At 40.5% G+C, this 14,671-nt stretch overlaps 1 protein-coding gene across 1 annotated transcript; it reads left to right on the forward strand.

Moving 5' to 3' along the window:
- Positions 1-5,636: 5,636 nt before the first annotated feature.
- On the forward strand, positions 5,637-6,110 carry LOC131815223 (large ribosomal subunit protein eL32-like). The gene has a single exon (XM_059146916.1). It carries the CDS (start codon positions 5,637-5,639, stop codon positions 6,108-6,110), a length of 474 nt encoding a protein of 157 aa, XP_059002899.1.
- The last annotated feature ends 8,561 nt before the right edge of the window (positions 6,111-14,671 follow it).

Below are 14,671 nucleotides of genomic sequence, written 5' to 3' on the forward strand. Positions count from 1 at the left end.
CCTGTTCTTGCGGAAATACCACCTTCTTGGTGAGAACTTCCCTCCCTACCTACCCTACTTTTCAGTGCAGCCCAATCCCCCTTTCCTGCTGTATTTTTGGTCTTTGTAAAACTTATCACCACCTGAATTATTATTTGCATTAATTAGTTCATTGCCTGTTTCTCTTTGAACTGGAGAGTGGCTTTCCAGAGGCCAGGGTCTTCTGTTCATTGCCGTATTCTAAGGGCTATAATGGTGCGTGGTACTTAGTATGTGCTCAGTAAATATCTGTTGAACGAATGCATGAATACGTAATTAGGTTCCAAGTCAAATGTTTCCAAGATGGAATTGAATAGATTCAAAGGAAGAGATGAAACAAGAGAGGGGATAAAAATATTAGAAATAGGATTAAGAAAGCATCCATTTCTCCTCTCAACCTGCAATAATGTAATTATATCTACACTATTTGAAATGGACATTTTTTAAAAAGATTTTATTTATTTATTTGACAGACAAAGGTTACAGATAGGTAGAGAGGAGGAAGCAGGCTCCCTACTGAGCAGAGTGCCCGATGCGGAGCTCAATCCCAGCACCCTGAAATCATGACCCCAGCCGAGGGCAGAGGCTTAACCCACTGAGCCATCCAGGTGACCCTGAAATGGATATTCTTATAAATAGTATAAAGGACCACAGGGAAAGTAGAGCTGGGTTTAATAATAAATTTGTAAACACTGTTTTAAAAATCAGTGAAATTGGGAGTGAATTTCACATGGACCAGGCTAGAGCTGCTTTCAAATTTTAAAAGCCACTGAGCTTCAAGAGCGTCTTCTGGGAACAGTACTTTCTCTTTCCCTCAGTGGATTGGGTCTCCCGGGAAGAGCGGAGTCAGCATCACCTGGAACCTGTTAGAACTTCCCATTCTCAGAGCCCCACCCAATCTGCCAAACAGCACTCCTGAAGTAGGGCTCTGAAATTTGTAGTTCAACAAGTCCTCAGCTGATCCCGAGGTGTGCTAAGGTTTGCAAACAATGGGTCTGACCCAGTCTGACTCTCCTGAGGGCACCACTCCCTTGCAGCCCTCTCCAGTGGATGCTGTTCTCCAGTTGCATTCCTTGGACCACTGGCTTGGAGGAAGCATGGACTGTTGCCCTTATTCCTATTTGCTTCTCATAGATCATCTTTACTCCCTCCTCTCACAACCCACAACCCACACACACACATCATCATCATCATCATCATAAGACCTACTACCATTACACCTCTTTTTTTTAAAAAAAGATTTTATTTATTTATTTATTTGACAGAGAGAGAGAGGTCATAAATAAGCAGGCAGAGAGAGGCAGAGAGGTAATTCTTGAGTCCAGGCTCCCCGCTGAGCAGAGAGCCCGATGTGGGCTCAATCCCAGGACCCTGAGATCATGACCTGGCCAAAGGCAGAGGCTAAGCCCACTGAGCCACCCAAGTGCCCCACCATTACACTTTCTTATAAGCCATCAACCTTTGTCTTCTGCCTCATGTACAATCAAGGTAATATTCCCCCATTTTAAAAACACAAAACAAAAATTTAAAAACCCACCCTGAATGTCTTCTCCCTTCTAGTCATTGCCCCAGTTCTCATCTTCCTTTTACAGCAAAACTCAAAATAATTCTCTACAAACTCTCATTTTTCTTTCAAACTCACTAAATCCAGCCTTTACCAGCACAGCTCTATTAACTGGTCCCTTCAAGGTCACTTTGTTTTGCTAACTCCAGTGAGCAATGTTTAATCCTCACCTTATTGCCCTGTCTACAGCTTCTGAAAGCTCATCACACCTGCTTCCTCAGAATACTTTCTTCACTTGATGTCAAGCCACCATACTCTCTTCATTTTCTCCAGCTCAGTCTCCTTTGCTAGAACTTTCTCCATAGTTGAGTACTAGACTAATACCCTGATTTCTAGAACTCAAACCTATATGCCAGTGGCTATGCACCATATCCATTTTGCTAATTGTTGACATCTTGAAACAAGCACGTCCAACACTGAGCTCCTAGATGTTCCCTCCCAGGTCTACTTCTATCCAGTCTTTACTTTTCCAGCTAGTGGAAACTCCTTTTTTTCAGTTGCATAGACCAAAAACCTTGGGTTAACCCAGGCTCCTCTTTCTGTCTCATGCTACATCCAAGTCAACAGCAAAACCTGTTTGCTCAGAATTTGACTGCTGAATGTCCCCTCCACTGCTGCCATCCTGCTGCAAGCCTCCATTACATCTCATCTGGGTTGCTTAGTGGCTCCTAACTGGTCCCTTTTCCTCACTTGTTCCCCACCAATCCATCCTCAGCACAGCCTTGGACTGAGCCTGCTAAACCTAAGTCAGACTTCATCACTCCTGTACTTGGATGTTTTAGTGATTTCCGCTCTTACTCAGAGTGCAAAACCAAGTACTCATGATGATGTAAAGTGTCCTCCATCATCAGCCCTCCATTACTCTCTCGATCTCAATTCCCGCTCACTCTCCCTTGCCACACCAGCCTCTTTCCTATGTTCTTAACCACTTCAGGAACATTACCCCTTCGGGGTCCTGCCCTGCACTAACCGCTCTCTTTGCACGGACTGTCTTTCTCCACGTATCTCTCTCCCTCCCCATCTAGCTCACTCTCCCCCACCTCATCACTCAAAGGTCACAATTCCAGTGGTCCTTACGTAACATTTCAATTTTCTTTCCATTCTCCCTCTCCCTTTCATGTATTTTTTTCTCTCTTTATAACTTAGCAATATATAACACTCTACAACATATAGTCTATTTTATTTACTTGTGTTGTTCATTGTCTCTTTTCTACATGTGAATATAAATTCTATAAAAGTGGAAATTTGTGTCTCTTTTGCTCTGCCCTAGTTGCCAGAGCTGTGCCTGGCATATGGTAGACAGTTCACATCTATCTATTGAAAAATGAATGACTGAAAAGCTGAGCTCTTAATTTCAAAAATGTATTTACACGCAGCTACAGGCCCCAGGGAGAATATAAAACTCCTGCGTTTTTAGTGGAAAGAATTTACATATTTTTGTGAGAACTTCCTTAAGGCCTATCCTTCCTCTCACTTGATTGTTCGTTGTGTGAGGACTGGGACTGAGAGTTTTGCTCACAACTCTCCAGGGCCAGGACCAAGTGAGGTAAGTGAGACCTGTGCTTTGGGCATAAAATTTAACAGGGGAAAGGTCCATCAGGTTATTAAAAATAGTAATGTTTTATCCAGTAATCAAGATATCATTGTAATGCAATAATTTTTAAAAGTCAAAATTAGTGCAAAAATCTGTGATGAACAACACATCAAAAGTTTAAATAAAAGTAGTACTGACTTCCTTTAGCCTCAGTGACCAATATGACTCCCCTTTGGTGATGATTTTAACTTTCAGTACCTAATGACCATTTGCCAAATGAACGAATAAATGAAGGCCAGCAAAGGGTTGTATAGTAAGGGGAGTTTATTATTTATTTATTTACTTATTTATTTTTAAGACTTTATTTATTTATTTGACAGAGAGAAAGATCACAAGTAGGCAGAGAGAGAGAGGGAAGCAGGCTCCCTGCTGAGCAGAGAGCCGGATGTGGGGCTCAATCCCAGGACCCTGGGATCATGACCTGAGCTGAAGGCAGAGGCTTTAACCCACTGAGCCACCCAGGCACCCCAGTAAAAGGAATTTCTCTCTTGGAGGCCTTTCTTTGTGCTTTGACTTTAATAACTAAAGAAACAAATACTATGTGCCAGGAACTTACTGAAGTGCTTAATAAGTATATACATATAATAACTTACTTAAGCCTTCCCCTACACCCTATAAATAGGTGTTACTATTACCATCTCCATTTTACAGATGTGGAAATTGAGGTCTAGAGAGATCAAATGACTTCTGTGAGCTCATACACTAGGAAGTGCCGGAGTTAGCTTGAGAGTGACTGTGTGACATCTCCTTGGATAGGAAGCCTGATGGGTCTGCAAGGCACCAGAAGACATTCTAGGAAAAGGGAATCTAAGCAAATTCCTGTTACTGTTATAGAGCAAGTTCACATGGACACCAAAATAAATCATGCAAACATAGGGAAAAAACAGATGTCACGAACCAAACACTAGGCTAGGGAAACTAATGTGGAATTATTTTATGAAGCATGTCAAACATATGGAACAAGTTACAAAGCAGGGCCATTATAGATTTTTAGTTTTGTTTTAATTTTTTTTTTTTTTTTTTTTAAGGACCATTGGTTTTGGAAACCAGAGTGTAAGTATAGAAGAAAAGAAAGTGAGGGAAAGAGAGAAATGATTCTATCCTCTGCAGCAGCAGACGCAAGTTTCTCCAGTAGTTCTCTCATCGTTACAGACCTTCAAAAAATGATCTTTCCAATGAGAAATAAATCATGGTGTTCTTACGGGGGTGCAAGAATCCAGTAAGTTCTGAATGGTTTCGTATAGAAAGGATAGGCTCACAGGTGGGGATCACTTGCTAGAGATTATTCGCTAGTCTATTCATAGCGAAGGCCATTGACGTTAGCCACACTAACTTGAAATTTACGGTGCATGGGCTCTGTTGAGATTTATCCACAAAAAGAAGATTTGTCATTTAAAATGTGTAAGCAAGTTTTTGGAGAATAACTAGCACACTTAATATGGATATAGACACATATAATGTCTATATCCTTTATAGGAGCATGATGTTCCTTTACTTTGTGCGAAATAGTCGAGTTTTACGGCGTGTTGTGAGTGTTGGCAATAACATATGTACAAGTGTCTGGGAGAGGTGTCAGGGGTGAATGAATGTGAAAGGGCTTTCATATTTGCTGTCTCTATCTTAAAACAAATTGTGTAGTACTTGGGTATTGACATAGAATTACAGCCTCTCAAACAACTTCTGATTTCCCTCTCTTCTTCTCAAACCTTGCCTGCAGAAGCAGACTCCACACAGACCCCCAGAGCCCCAGACTTTCTCTCTTGAGGTCCTAAGCTATCCACCTTGGCAGCTGCACCAGTACATTTAGACTGGAAAATAGTAAGAAAATAAATAAATCTATCCTCAGGCTCCAAGGAGAAATTTGTATTTCAACCCAACTTCTTTTAAGATGTGTTAAAATAAGGTAAGGTGTTTTTTTACCCTCTTGTACTTTTACCTGAATTTCTGGGGCTCTTTGTGGTCTCTGAGGGGACTGACACCCAGTGTAGTCGTTCTTACAGGACTTTATGAGTGCCTGTCCACCTGCGCCATTTTGTTCCATGTGTTCTTGAGAAGTGCCAACAGCTCTTTGAGCAGTTTGGTTTATCCAAGGAATGATTCTTTTTTTTTTTTTTTTTTTAAGATTTTATTTATTTGACAGAGAGAGAGAGAGGGATCGCAAGTAGGCAGAGAGGCAGGCAGAGAGAGAGGGGGAAGCAGGCTCCCCACCAAGCAGAGAGCCTGATGCGGGGCTCGATCCCAGGACCCTGAGACCATGACCTGAGCCAAAGGCAGAGGCTTTAACCCACTGAGCCACCCAGGCGCCCCACCAAGGAATGATTCTAAATCACTAAAAGCTCCAGTGGAAATAATGGAGGCATTTTAAAGTATTGACTTTCAAGGGCGGGGTGGGAAGGATAGGCACAAAATATCATTTTTCAGTATAAGATATAAATTAATTTGGTATCTCGCAATAGGAAAATGGGAGTCAAGGGGTCCTCCTTCCCCAGCTCTGCCTGCGGGAACAGCAGCCATTTCCTACTTGGCATCACGGCCACCTACAGACCTCTGGGGAAGCCCAAGGTCATTAAAAAGAGGACCAAGAAGTTCCAGCACCAGTCAGACAGATATGCCAAAATTAAGTGGGACCGGCAGAAACCCAGAAGCACTGACAATAGGGAGCACAGAAGATTCAAGGGCCAGATCTTGATGCCCAACGTTGGTTACAGGAACAGCCAAAAACCAAAACACATGGTGCCCAGTGGCTTCTGGAAGTTCCTCATCCACAGTGTCAAGGAGCTTGAAGTGCTACTGACGTGCAACAAATCTCACTGTGTGGAGATTGCTCACAGCGTCTCCTTCAAGAACCACAAAGCCATTGTGGAAAGAGAAGTCCAGCTGGCCATCAGAGTCACCAGTCCTGTTGCCAGGCTGTGCAGCGAAGAAAATGAATAGACAGAAAGCTTATGTGAATATCGTATTTGTGTTAATAAAACCATAAAACTACCAAAAAAAGAAAAGAAAAGAAAAGAAAAGAATCAGTGAACCTGGTGACCAGACTTCTTTGATATTTCTTTAATCAAGCATATGGGTTTGAGAGAAAGCACTAGCTTTATAAGAGGCTGATAAATGTAATAAGACAATGAATTTACAGTCTAAAATCACAAGAAGGCTGAGGGACAAGCGTGGCAAACTAATTAAAACACTCTGCTATCAATTAGCTGTGTGAACTTGGACAAGACATTTCACTTTTCTGGACCTTTGGTTTTGGTTTTTCTCTATAATTTTTTCTTCTGTGTATGCAAGATGAAATTAATAAGTTTGTGGATATAATTTCATTCATTCCTTAGACAAATGCATTGATCTTCTAATGTGCCAGGCTAATTACCAGATGCCAACAATTCAGTACCAAGCACAATAGACTTGGTTGCTATGCTCTTGGAGTTTATATTCTAGTCGAAAGAGACATACATTAATCAAAAATCATAAAAAACACAGGGAAAAATATAAATTAATGAGTTTAAAGGGGAAAAATACTTTCGACTATTTAAAAGGGGGAATTGAGCTAGTCTACCATGGGCATTATATTCTGTGCTAGGGATGGTTCAAGGAAAAATAAAATGTTTATGACCACATTTGAAAAAAATAGTTTTATTGAGTCTCACAGAGAAAATTTTATATTCTTATTTAATGATGTAGAGAAAAAATCAGTAGTTTATATGAAAACTCTTTACAGGTACAAAACCAATTTTGTTAGGCAAAGATAAGTTTCTAAGAGTGAAGTACAGATGGACCTCTTATGTGTGAGAGAGAAAATGGGCCACATTTGTGAGCTGGTTGCAAGGCATGGAATGGGAGGGATTATGTGGAGTCTAGTGGGCAAGATGGCGGACCATGAGGCAGTGTGACCTGTGCCCCTCTCCTGATCCCTTAAATTTTAAATCTACTCGACTCACATAGTGCTTCAGTGGAAACTGGTGTAGAGGTTGGACTCTGCAATTCTAGCCAATAGGCAAAAAACTAGAAATGCTTGAGAATATCAGCTGTTAGGATGAATGGGTAAAGGGGTGGTATATATACACAATGGAATACTATGCAGCCATCAAAAAGCCAAAATCTTGCCATTTGCAAAGACGTGGATGGAACTAAAGGATATTATGCTAAGCAAAATAAGTCAATCAGAGAAAGAAAACTCTCATATGATCTCTCTGCTATGAGGAATTTGAGAAGCAGGGCAGGAAGTCGTAGGGGGAAGGAAAGGATAAAAATGAAACAAGGCGGAATCAGGAGGGAGACAAACCATAAGGGACTCTAAATCTCATGAAACAAACTGAAGGTTGCTGGGGGCGTGGGGGAGGGAGAGGGTGTCTAGGTGATGGGCATTGGAGAGGGTATGTGCTATGCTGAGTGCTATGAATTGTCTAAGACGATTCACAGACCTGTGCCCCTGAAACAAATAATACATTAAACGTCAATAAAATTAAAAAAAAAAAAAAGAATATCAACTGTTAGGAATCCACAGAAAGCAAAACTAGGGTTCTTTGGGCTCACAAAAGTACGGCATTGGATTGAAGGTTAACTTCAATAAGATTTTTGTGGAGAAAGTGAGTCCATAAGGCATTGGAGGTATACTACAATTTTAATTATATGCTATATATTAATTATATATATATATATTAAATAGAAGTTATATATATAATTATATATGTATATATTAAATAGAAAAATGCCCAAGAGAAAAGTGACCCTGTTTTAACTTACGAAATGGCATCTGACGTCTGTGTGCAAGCCCTCTCAGCCTCACCTCCATGTGGGCTGACCTCACAACAACGGCATCTTCTGAGTGCACATTTCTTTCTGCCGCCACTGGCGTCACTGGTAGAAGCCTACTCTCATCAAACCCTTGTTTGTCTACAAATGAGGGGGTTGATGTCTCTGGGGGCATTGCCTTTATTTAGAATATGCATGCCTTTATTTAGAAACGAGCGATAAGGAGGAGGAAGGCGAAATCATTTCAAAAGGCTGATTGTTTGGCTAAGCTGTGAAAATATGATACAAATGGCGTTATGAATTTACCTTATCATCCACCCAATGTGACATAAAAGAGCATGGATGTAAAAAGCTGCCAAGTGGACATTTATTCTAAGATATGCTCTTGCTATTAGCTAAGCACCTAAGGCAGGCTTTGGTTTCAGGCCTCGCTACATTGCAGAGAAAAAAAAAATTTTTAGGTTGTAAGTCTTCAAGGTGCTCTTCTCATTTATATGTAATTTTGAGAGTCTCAAACCCTACTTTCCTAAAGGATCAGTGTTGTTACTGATCATTTACCAAAGTTTATGGTTGGGATCTTACAGATTTCGTATTTATTACTTCATGTAAAGCTTTTTTCCACTAGCAAAAACCAGAACAAAATCATAAAAGAACCTCTGGGATTCATAAATTCTTCATATTAATACCTGTGTCATGGTGTCACTGTACAGTGCTTAAGGATTTTCTGTGGTATGGCATTTTATACAGAGTACTAAAGGGAAATAAATAATTATACATATGATAAATCATATCTATCTCTATATGATTATATATAACTATATATTTCTATATAAAACTATATTTGTATTAATACTCATAGTTATACACACATACACACAGATGTACTTCCATGGATTCCCTTGAAAATTAAGCTCGACACAAGGTTTAAGGGCAATGCTTTATTGGGAAGAGAATCCCAGGGTAACTCGAGTGAGAAAAGAAGTGTGGCAGAGAACAGTGGGGAGCAAATGCAAGAAGATGTGTTAGCATGCTGACCACTGCTTCACAAAGAGCCGCAAAGAGGGCCATTCCATCCGCTGTGCACCTGCTTGCGCACGTGTGGCATTGTTTGGTACAGGCAACATGGCAAAATCCTGTATCTAAAATCCCATCTGGGGGAAGAAGTGAGCTGATATTTATCTGACAGCTCTCCTTCATCTTCTGCTTCCAGGTCACAGTTTGCTTCATGAGAGTTGACTCAGCAATACTCAAGAATTTCTATCACCTGGTCCCTTTGGCAGCTTTGGATATGTGCTTCTGGCTTCTAAGTCTGGAAATAGTGGGAGGAACCAGGACTGTAGAAATGCTGTTTGTTTGGCCTCAGATATAAAATCATGCTTCAGACTCCAAGATCTATCCATAGCTGAGATGGAGGAAGTTGCTGAGGGTCTAGGAAATTGGTAGAGCCAAGAGAATATAGATAGGAGCATAAGATGTGTATGATTCAACTCAAATATACATATCTAGATGTAGCAATAGTATCAACCTAATATACAGTATAATGCATTCTCAGATTTCTGCATTGAAGGAGGAGAAAGAGGTATATATGAGCTTCTACGGAATAGAATTTAAAAATACGCTGAGCTTTGGAAGGGGTGTTTGTATTTGCTGAGATTTAAGACAAGGTCTGAAAACAGAGTAATGAAGATGTATTTGGGGGATTTGGCTTAGGAAGCTGAGAAAATCACCTTTACCTGCTCACCTCTCTCTCTTGCCCTTGGGATTTCACTTGCAGTAAAATCGTGTTTTTCTGGAAATAGACAAGATAGTCCTCCAAAAAATGCCAAGAATCAGATACTTAGGTAGAGATGTCTTTCCAGAGCAAAAGAAATAGTTAGGTCTTTGGGTTTCAAATATCTTCCCTCCCCTGCTTATAGAAGTAAACAAAAAAGAGTTAAGAAGCCTGAACAATGGAAGTGAAGAAGCTAAATCAATAAACTTTAAATTCAGAAACCTGCAGTGTGGATAATAATCTTTCATGTCAATAAGACTGAGAGTTACGAGTGCTAAATTTTAGATTTATTTTCTAGATGCTCTAGGAAGAGATCTGTGTATGAAAAAGTACGTTCTAGAAATCAACAATGTGAGGGATCAAAATAAAGTATACTTATAACAGGAAGTTACTATGAAATAAAGTATCACAGGTAAGTTGATTTTTTAACCCGCTGAGCCATCCAGGAGCCCCTGGTAAGTTGATTTTTTAAAAGATCTTATTTATTTATTTGACAGACAGAGATCACAAGTAGCAGAGAGGCAGGCAGAGAGAGAGGAGGAAGCAGAATCCCTGCTGAGCAGAGAGCCCAATGACCTGAGCCGAAGGCAGAGGTTTTAACCCACTGAGCCACCCAGGCGCCCCAGGTAAGTTGATTTTAAAAATAAAAGGCAATTAACTTTGGAGTGAGATTCTGGAAGTATCCATTAGACTTCCATATAGAGAATGGAAGAATACAAACTCTTGAAATACAAGGTTTCAGGAGATAAAAATATTTTTGGAACCCTGTAACTGTGTGTTTGGTACTCTAGAACGATTCAAGCATTTCTGCATTAGATATTTATATTCTAATTGCCAGTCATTTGTTCTAATTGGTTAATATAGGCCCTAAATACATGAATGTGGAGAATTTGTTTAAGATAGATAGAGATTGCTCCATGGAAATGACACGTTTACATCTGGAATTGCAGACTAGTAGCTGTGGGGGTAAATCATGCCTACAGATAATTCTCAAAGGTTTTTAAAAATCAGGAAATATTGCATAACATTTTAATGAATGACCATACCAGGTGTTCAGCCTTCTGAGGCTGAAAGTGTTGGCTGGAGGTGTCTGTTGGCTGGAAGGGTCCTCACTTTAATTTAAGTGTACCCTTGATGCTGGTGCTCTCCCCTTTCCTCACTCCCATCATGTCCAAGCCAATCATTCTTGTCTTCTGTAGGCAATTATAACTGCTCTCCTACTCAAACAACCATCTTCAAGAAAATTACTCCAGAGAGATGTCACCCAAGTGTTCATCTTTTAACTTGTTATTAGTGTTTGCTAACTTTGGTTTCACCATGCTTGGTGGTTTTGTTTGGTCCTTATGTGCTCCTCATTGCTGTCTCTGGCCATATCTCCAACTCTGCCTCTGCCACAGGTGCCATGTTGATGTGTTGCCTTTTCTTTCTTGGGACACTTTCCACCTACTCTGGTTGGAGTTTGGTTCCCTCTTCTTCCACGGTACTAAAAGTGAACTCTACAACTCTTATGGTTGAGTCACCCTGATATCCATCCAATTGGTTGAGTATAACTACTCTACTTCCACTGCACCTGTGATAGATAGTTTGCATAAATGTCCCCAATTTTCTATGTTTCCCCATATCCACATTCTTTGGTAGTATAAGCCCCCCAAGACTGAGTCCAGGCCTCTCTGGCACCTTGCTTGACCCTAAAAATTTGACCCGAACAGAGGCTTTAAAATGCACTTGCACATTTCCACCTCCACTCTGACCTCTGATTGCCTTGAGATCATACTCAAGCTAGCCTGAGAACACACTTAGGCTAGTCTCTTAGAAGGACATGCAAGATATGTGCAAGTGAAAACACCAGAAGAGCTCAGTGGTCCCAGCTGGGGCTTCTCCCTATCAAAGCCTGTAGTCAGCTGACCTTCAAACACATTGAAGAACACAGTCAAGATCAGGTCACTTCCTTGACTCGCTGCTGATGCACAAAATGAGCCCATATGAGAACCCAGAATTGTCATACTGACTTGTACAAAAATTGAAATAATAAATGTATATTGTTTGAAGCCACTTAAGCTTTGGAGTAGGGTTGTTACACAGTAATGACTAACTGATATGGTGTCCCAGGGAGTGAGATTTTGGTTGAATTTAGAATGTAGTCTTCTCATGAAAAATGAGTAGATGTATGAGAAGAGCTACACACTTAACAATACGCTAAGAAAAATATATTCTTACTATATTTTGAAATTGCTCAGAAACAAAAAAAATAGAAAATCGTTGAAGGGTTGCTTTGGGTTAGGTTGTTTTGATTTGGAAGAATGTAAATATGTCTCATCTAAAAATCAAACATGTTCTGGAGACATTCAAACCCAATGTTTGTGTTGTAAGTGGCATTCCAAACCCATTTCCACGTAGGTAGGGGACCTTGGACTGACATACAGAAGAAATTTCCCAACAAACCATTGCCTTCACTGTAACTTTGAGGTCTCGGTGCAGAAATGTGAGTAGAAATAAGTGCATTAGGGACCTCAGAAGGCTTGGCAGTGCTTTTTAGATGCTTATCTGAGCCACACGAGTTAGGAATCTGGGATGGAAAGCTCCTAAGAATAACCATTCTCACGAAATTTCCAATCCCTCTTGTTTTTGGCAGAATTTTAAATTCCGTGGAAATGGCTCATGTCACAAGACTTCTGTGTGGTGTTGGCCAGCACCAGGAAGAAGAGCGGCCCAGGAAGGGAAAACCAAACCAATGTGGTTGCATGTTTTCACGCCTTTGAAAAGGTTCGGGTTTGGCTCAATCCAAGAAAGAGCACTTGGGGTTTTTATTTTCTGCCAGCTCCTTCAAATACCATTCACCTGACTCATGATGCTTTGAACATCAGGAGGAAACAAGGGAGTGCGTAAATTTCCAATATTCCTCATGTTCAGAAATTCTTTGAATGAGGCTTCCTCTTACTGGGAGAAGAAACAGGAATACCACTGGACCAAGATGGACTTGCACTGTAGTCTTCACAGAGGGGTGGAGGTGGCAATGCGATTTGTGAATCAGTCAACTCATTATGTGCCACAAATGTAGGTGATACCACCAGAATTCACTCCTCCCCTTAGACAGCCCACATGGTCAAGGAAGGGGGAAGAAGCTGGACCCAATTTTCTGGCTTGTTCTGAAATTTCACTGGAATTTTAAAACCCAGCAATGTCCCTCATTTGTGTTTTTGAGAATTATTTTGCCATTTCAGTGTCGCATGTGCTGATTCTACTCTCTGGAATGTCCTACCACCTGTTGTCTGCCTAACAGATGCCAATCATCTCCTCCATGCTGCTCAGACATCAACCTTTATCTCACCCAACCTAATTAGCCACTCCCTCATCTTTGCTATCCCTCTACAGAGTGTACAAATTTATATTGGTGTGTTTAACATACAAGACTGTGTTCTCAACACAGTGCCTGGGGGCACAGTAGATGTTTCGTAAAGGGAAATGGATTGCACGATACAACACTGTACAACACTATACAAGCCTTCCATCAGCATTAGCCTCTTCCTTATGTCTTAACCCCATGCTACTCACTCACTCTTCGTTCCCAACTTAACTTCCCTGCAGGTTCCGCACACCCTCTCCGTCTTCCAGGTCGCTCTGTCCGCCTCATATGAAAACACAAAAGGTCAGCAAGTGCAACTGATCTAATTCTAAGGTGCTCATTTAAAGGGATCTTAACTTCCATACTCCAGCAACATTTAAAGCACTGAATATTGGACATCTAATAATATGGCAATATTTGGATTTATAATATGGAAACTCTCTCCCGTGAAGGTAAAACAGGATAAGGATAATCTGATGTAGTTTATTTTTCGAGTTGCCAGTGGCTGGCTGGGGACTTGATCAGATAAGAGCATGACATGGTACTAATGAAGCAAAGGTCAGGGTTCGCATCCCTGTCTAGTCCAATTAGCATTATTGTTTTGCACATTTCCCTTCCCTTCCTCTCAATCTCAGCCAAGTCTCCTGCAATTTAGAGCAATTGTGCAAAGGGGTTCCTGAAAAGAGAGGACAGGAGGGACAAAAAAACCAAAAAAACAAAAACAAAAAAACACTCTTATTTCTGGAAAGTAAGCTGACAGTTTATATGTTCTTGCGTGTGTGTACATGTGTGCTTGTGCATGGGAGGGTCACTGTTAGCTTGTGCACAAATGTAAGTGTCTGTCTACCTAATCTCTCTCTCTCAAATGATTTGAAAAGCATTCATTGTTTGAGTCAGATGGAAGGATTATGTTACTTGAATACTGGTATTTAATGTATATTATCACATTTGTTATCATATCAAAACCAGATGTTTAAAATTTGGGCTAGAAATTCCATAATATGGATTGTATTACCTCAGGGTCACCCTACCACCTAATGTTCACTGCTCAGCTGTATTTTGTTATGGCTTTAATAGAGCAATAATGTGTTTCCACAAGTCTTAGTCTGGTATTAGATAACATGTGGGCTAATTTTGGTGGGTTGAGCAGACTGGTAGGGGGTTATACAAACCAGAGCAATTTGCTTTCCCAACAATAAGAAAATACATGAAGAATTGTTGCTAATGGTCAAGACATCTCTCTCTCTCTCTCTCTCTCTCTCTTCCCCACCCTCCTTACCTCCTTTCTTCTCTCTCTCACCCTTTCCTTATTTATCATTTTCTTTCATTCTTTACCTTACCATTAGATCCTTTATTTTTTTTTTAATCATCATTTTTACTGTCTCCACATGTCCCTCAAACTTCTTCCAGAAACAGAATCTACCTACAATTACTTGATCTCGGCCAAAGCTATTTGAAACCTTCCTCTTAATTTGCTTTTCTCACATGGCTGCTGTACTGATAAAATTAAAACAAGCAACTCAGAAAACTGATAACATTCTCGATTTAAAAAAATTATAATCCAGGCAATTTAGATAAGGTTAAGGAGAAAGAAAGAAAGAAAGAAAAGCCCCCGTGGAAGCAAGCCAGCGA

This window comes from Mustela lutreola, chromosome 14, assembly GCF_030435805.1.
Source record: "Mustela lutreola isolate mMusLut2 chromosome 14, mMusLut2.pri, whole genome shotgun sequence".
Classification (NCBI taxonomy): domain Eukaryota; kingdom Metazoa; phylum Chordata; class Mammalia; order Carnivora; family Mustelidae; genus Mustela; species Mustela lutreola.

Excerpts from the sequence above, each read along its gene's own strand:
- LOC131815223 (XM_059146916.1), top strand. The coding sequence starts at position 5,637 with ATGGGAGTCAAGGGGTCCTCCTTCCCCAGCTCTGCCTGCGGGAACAGC.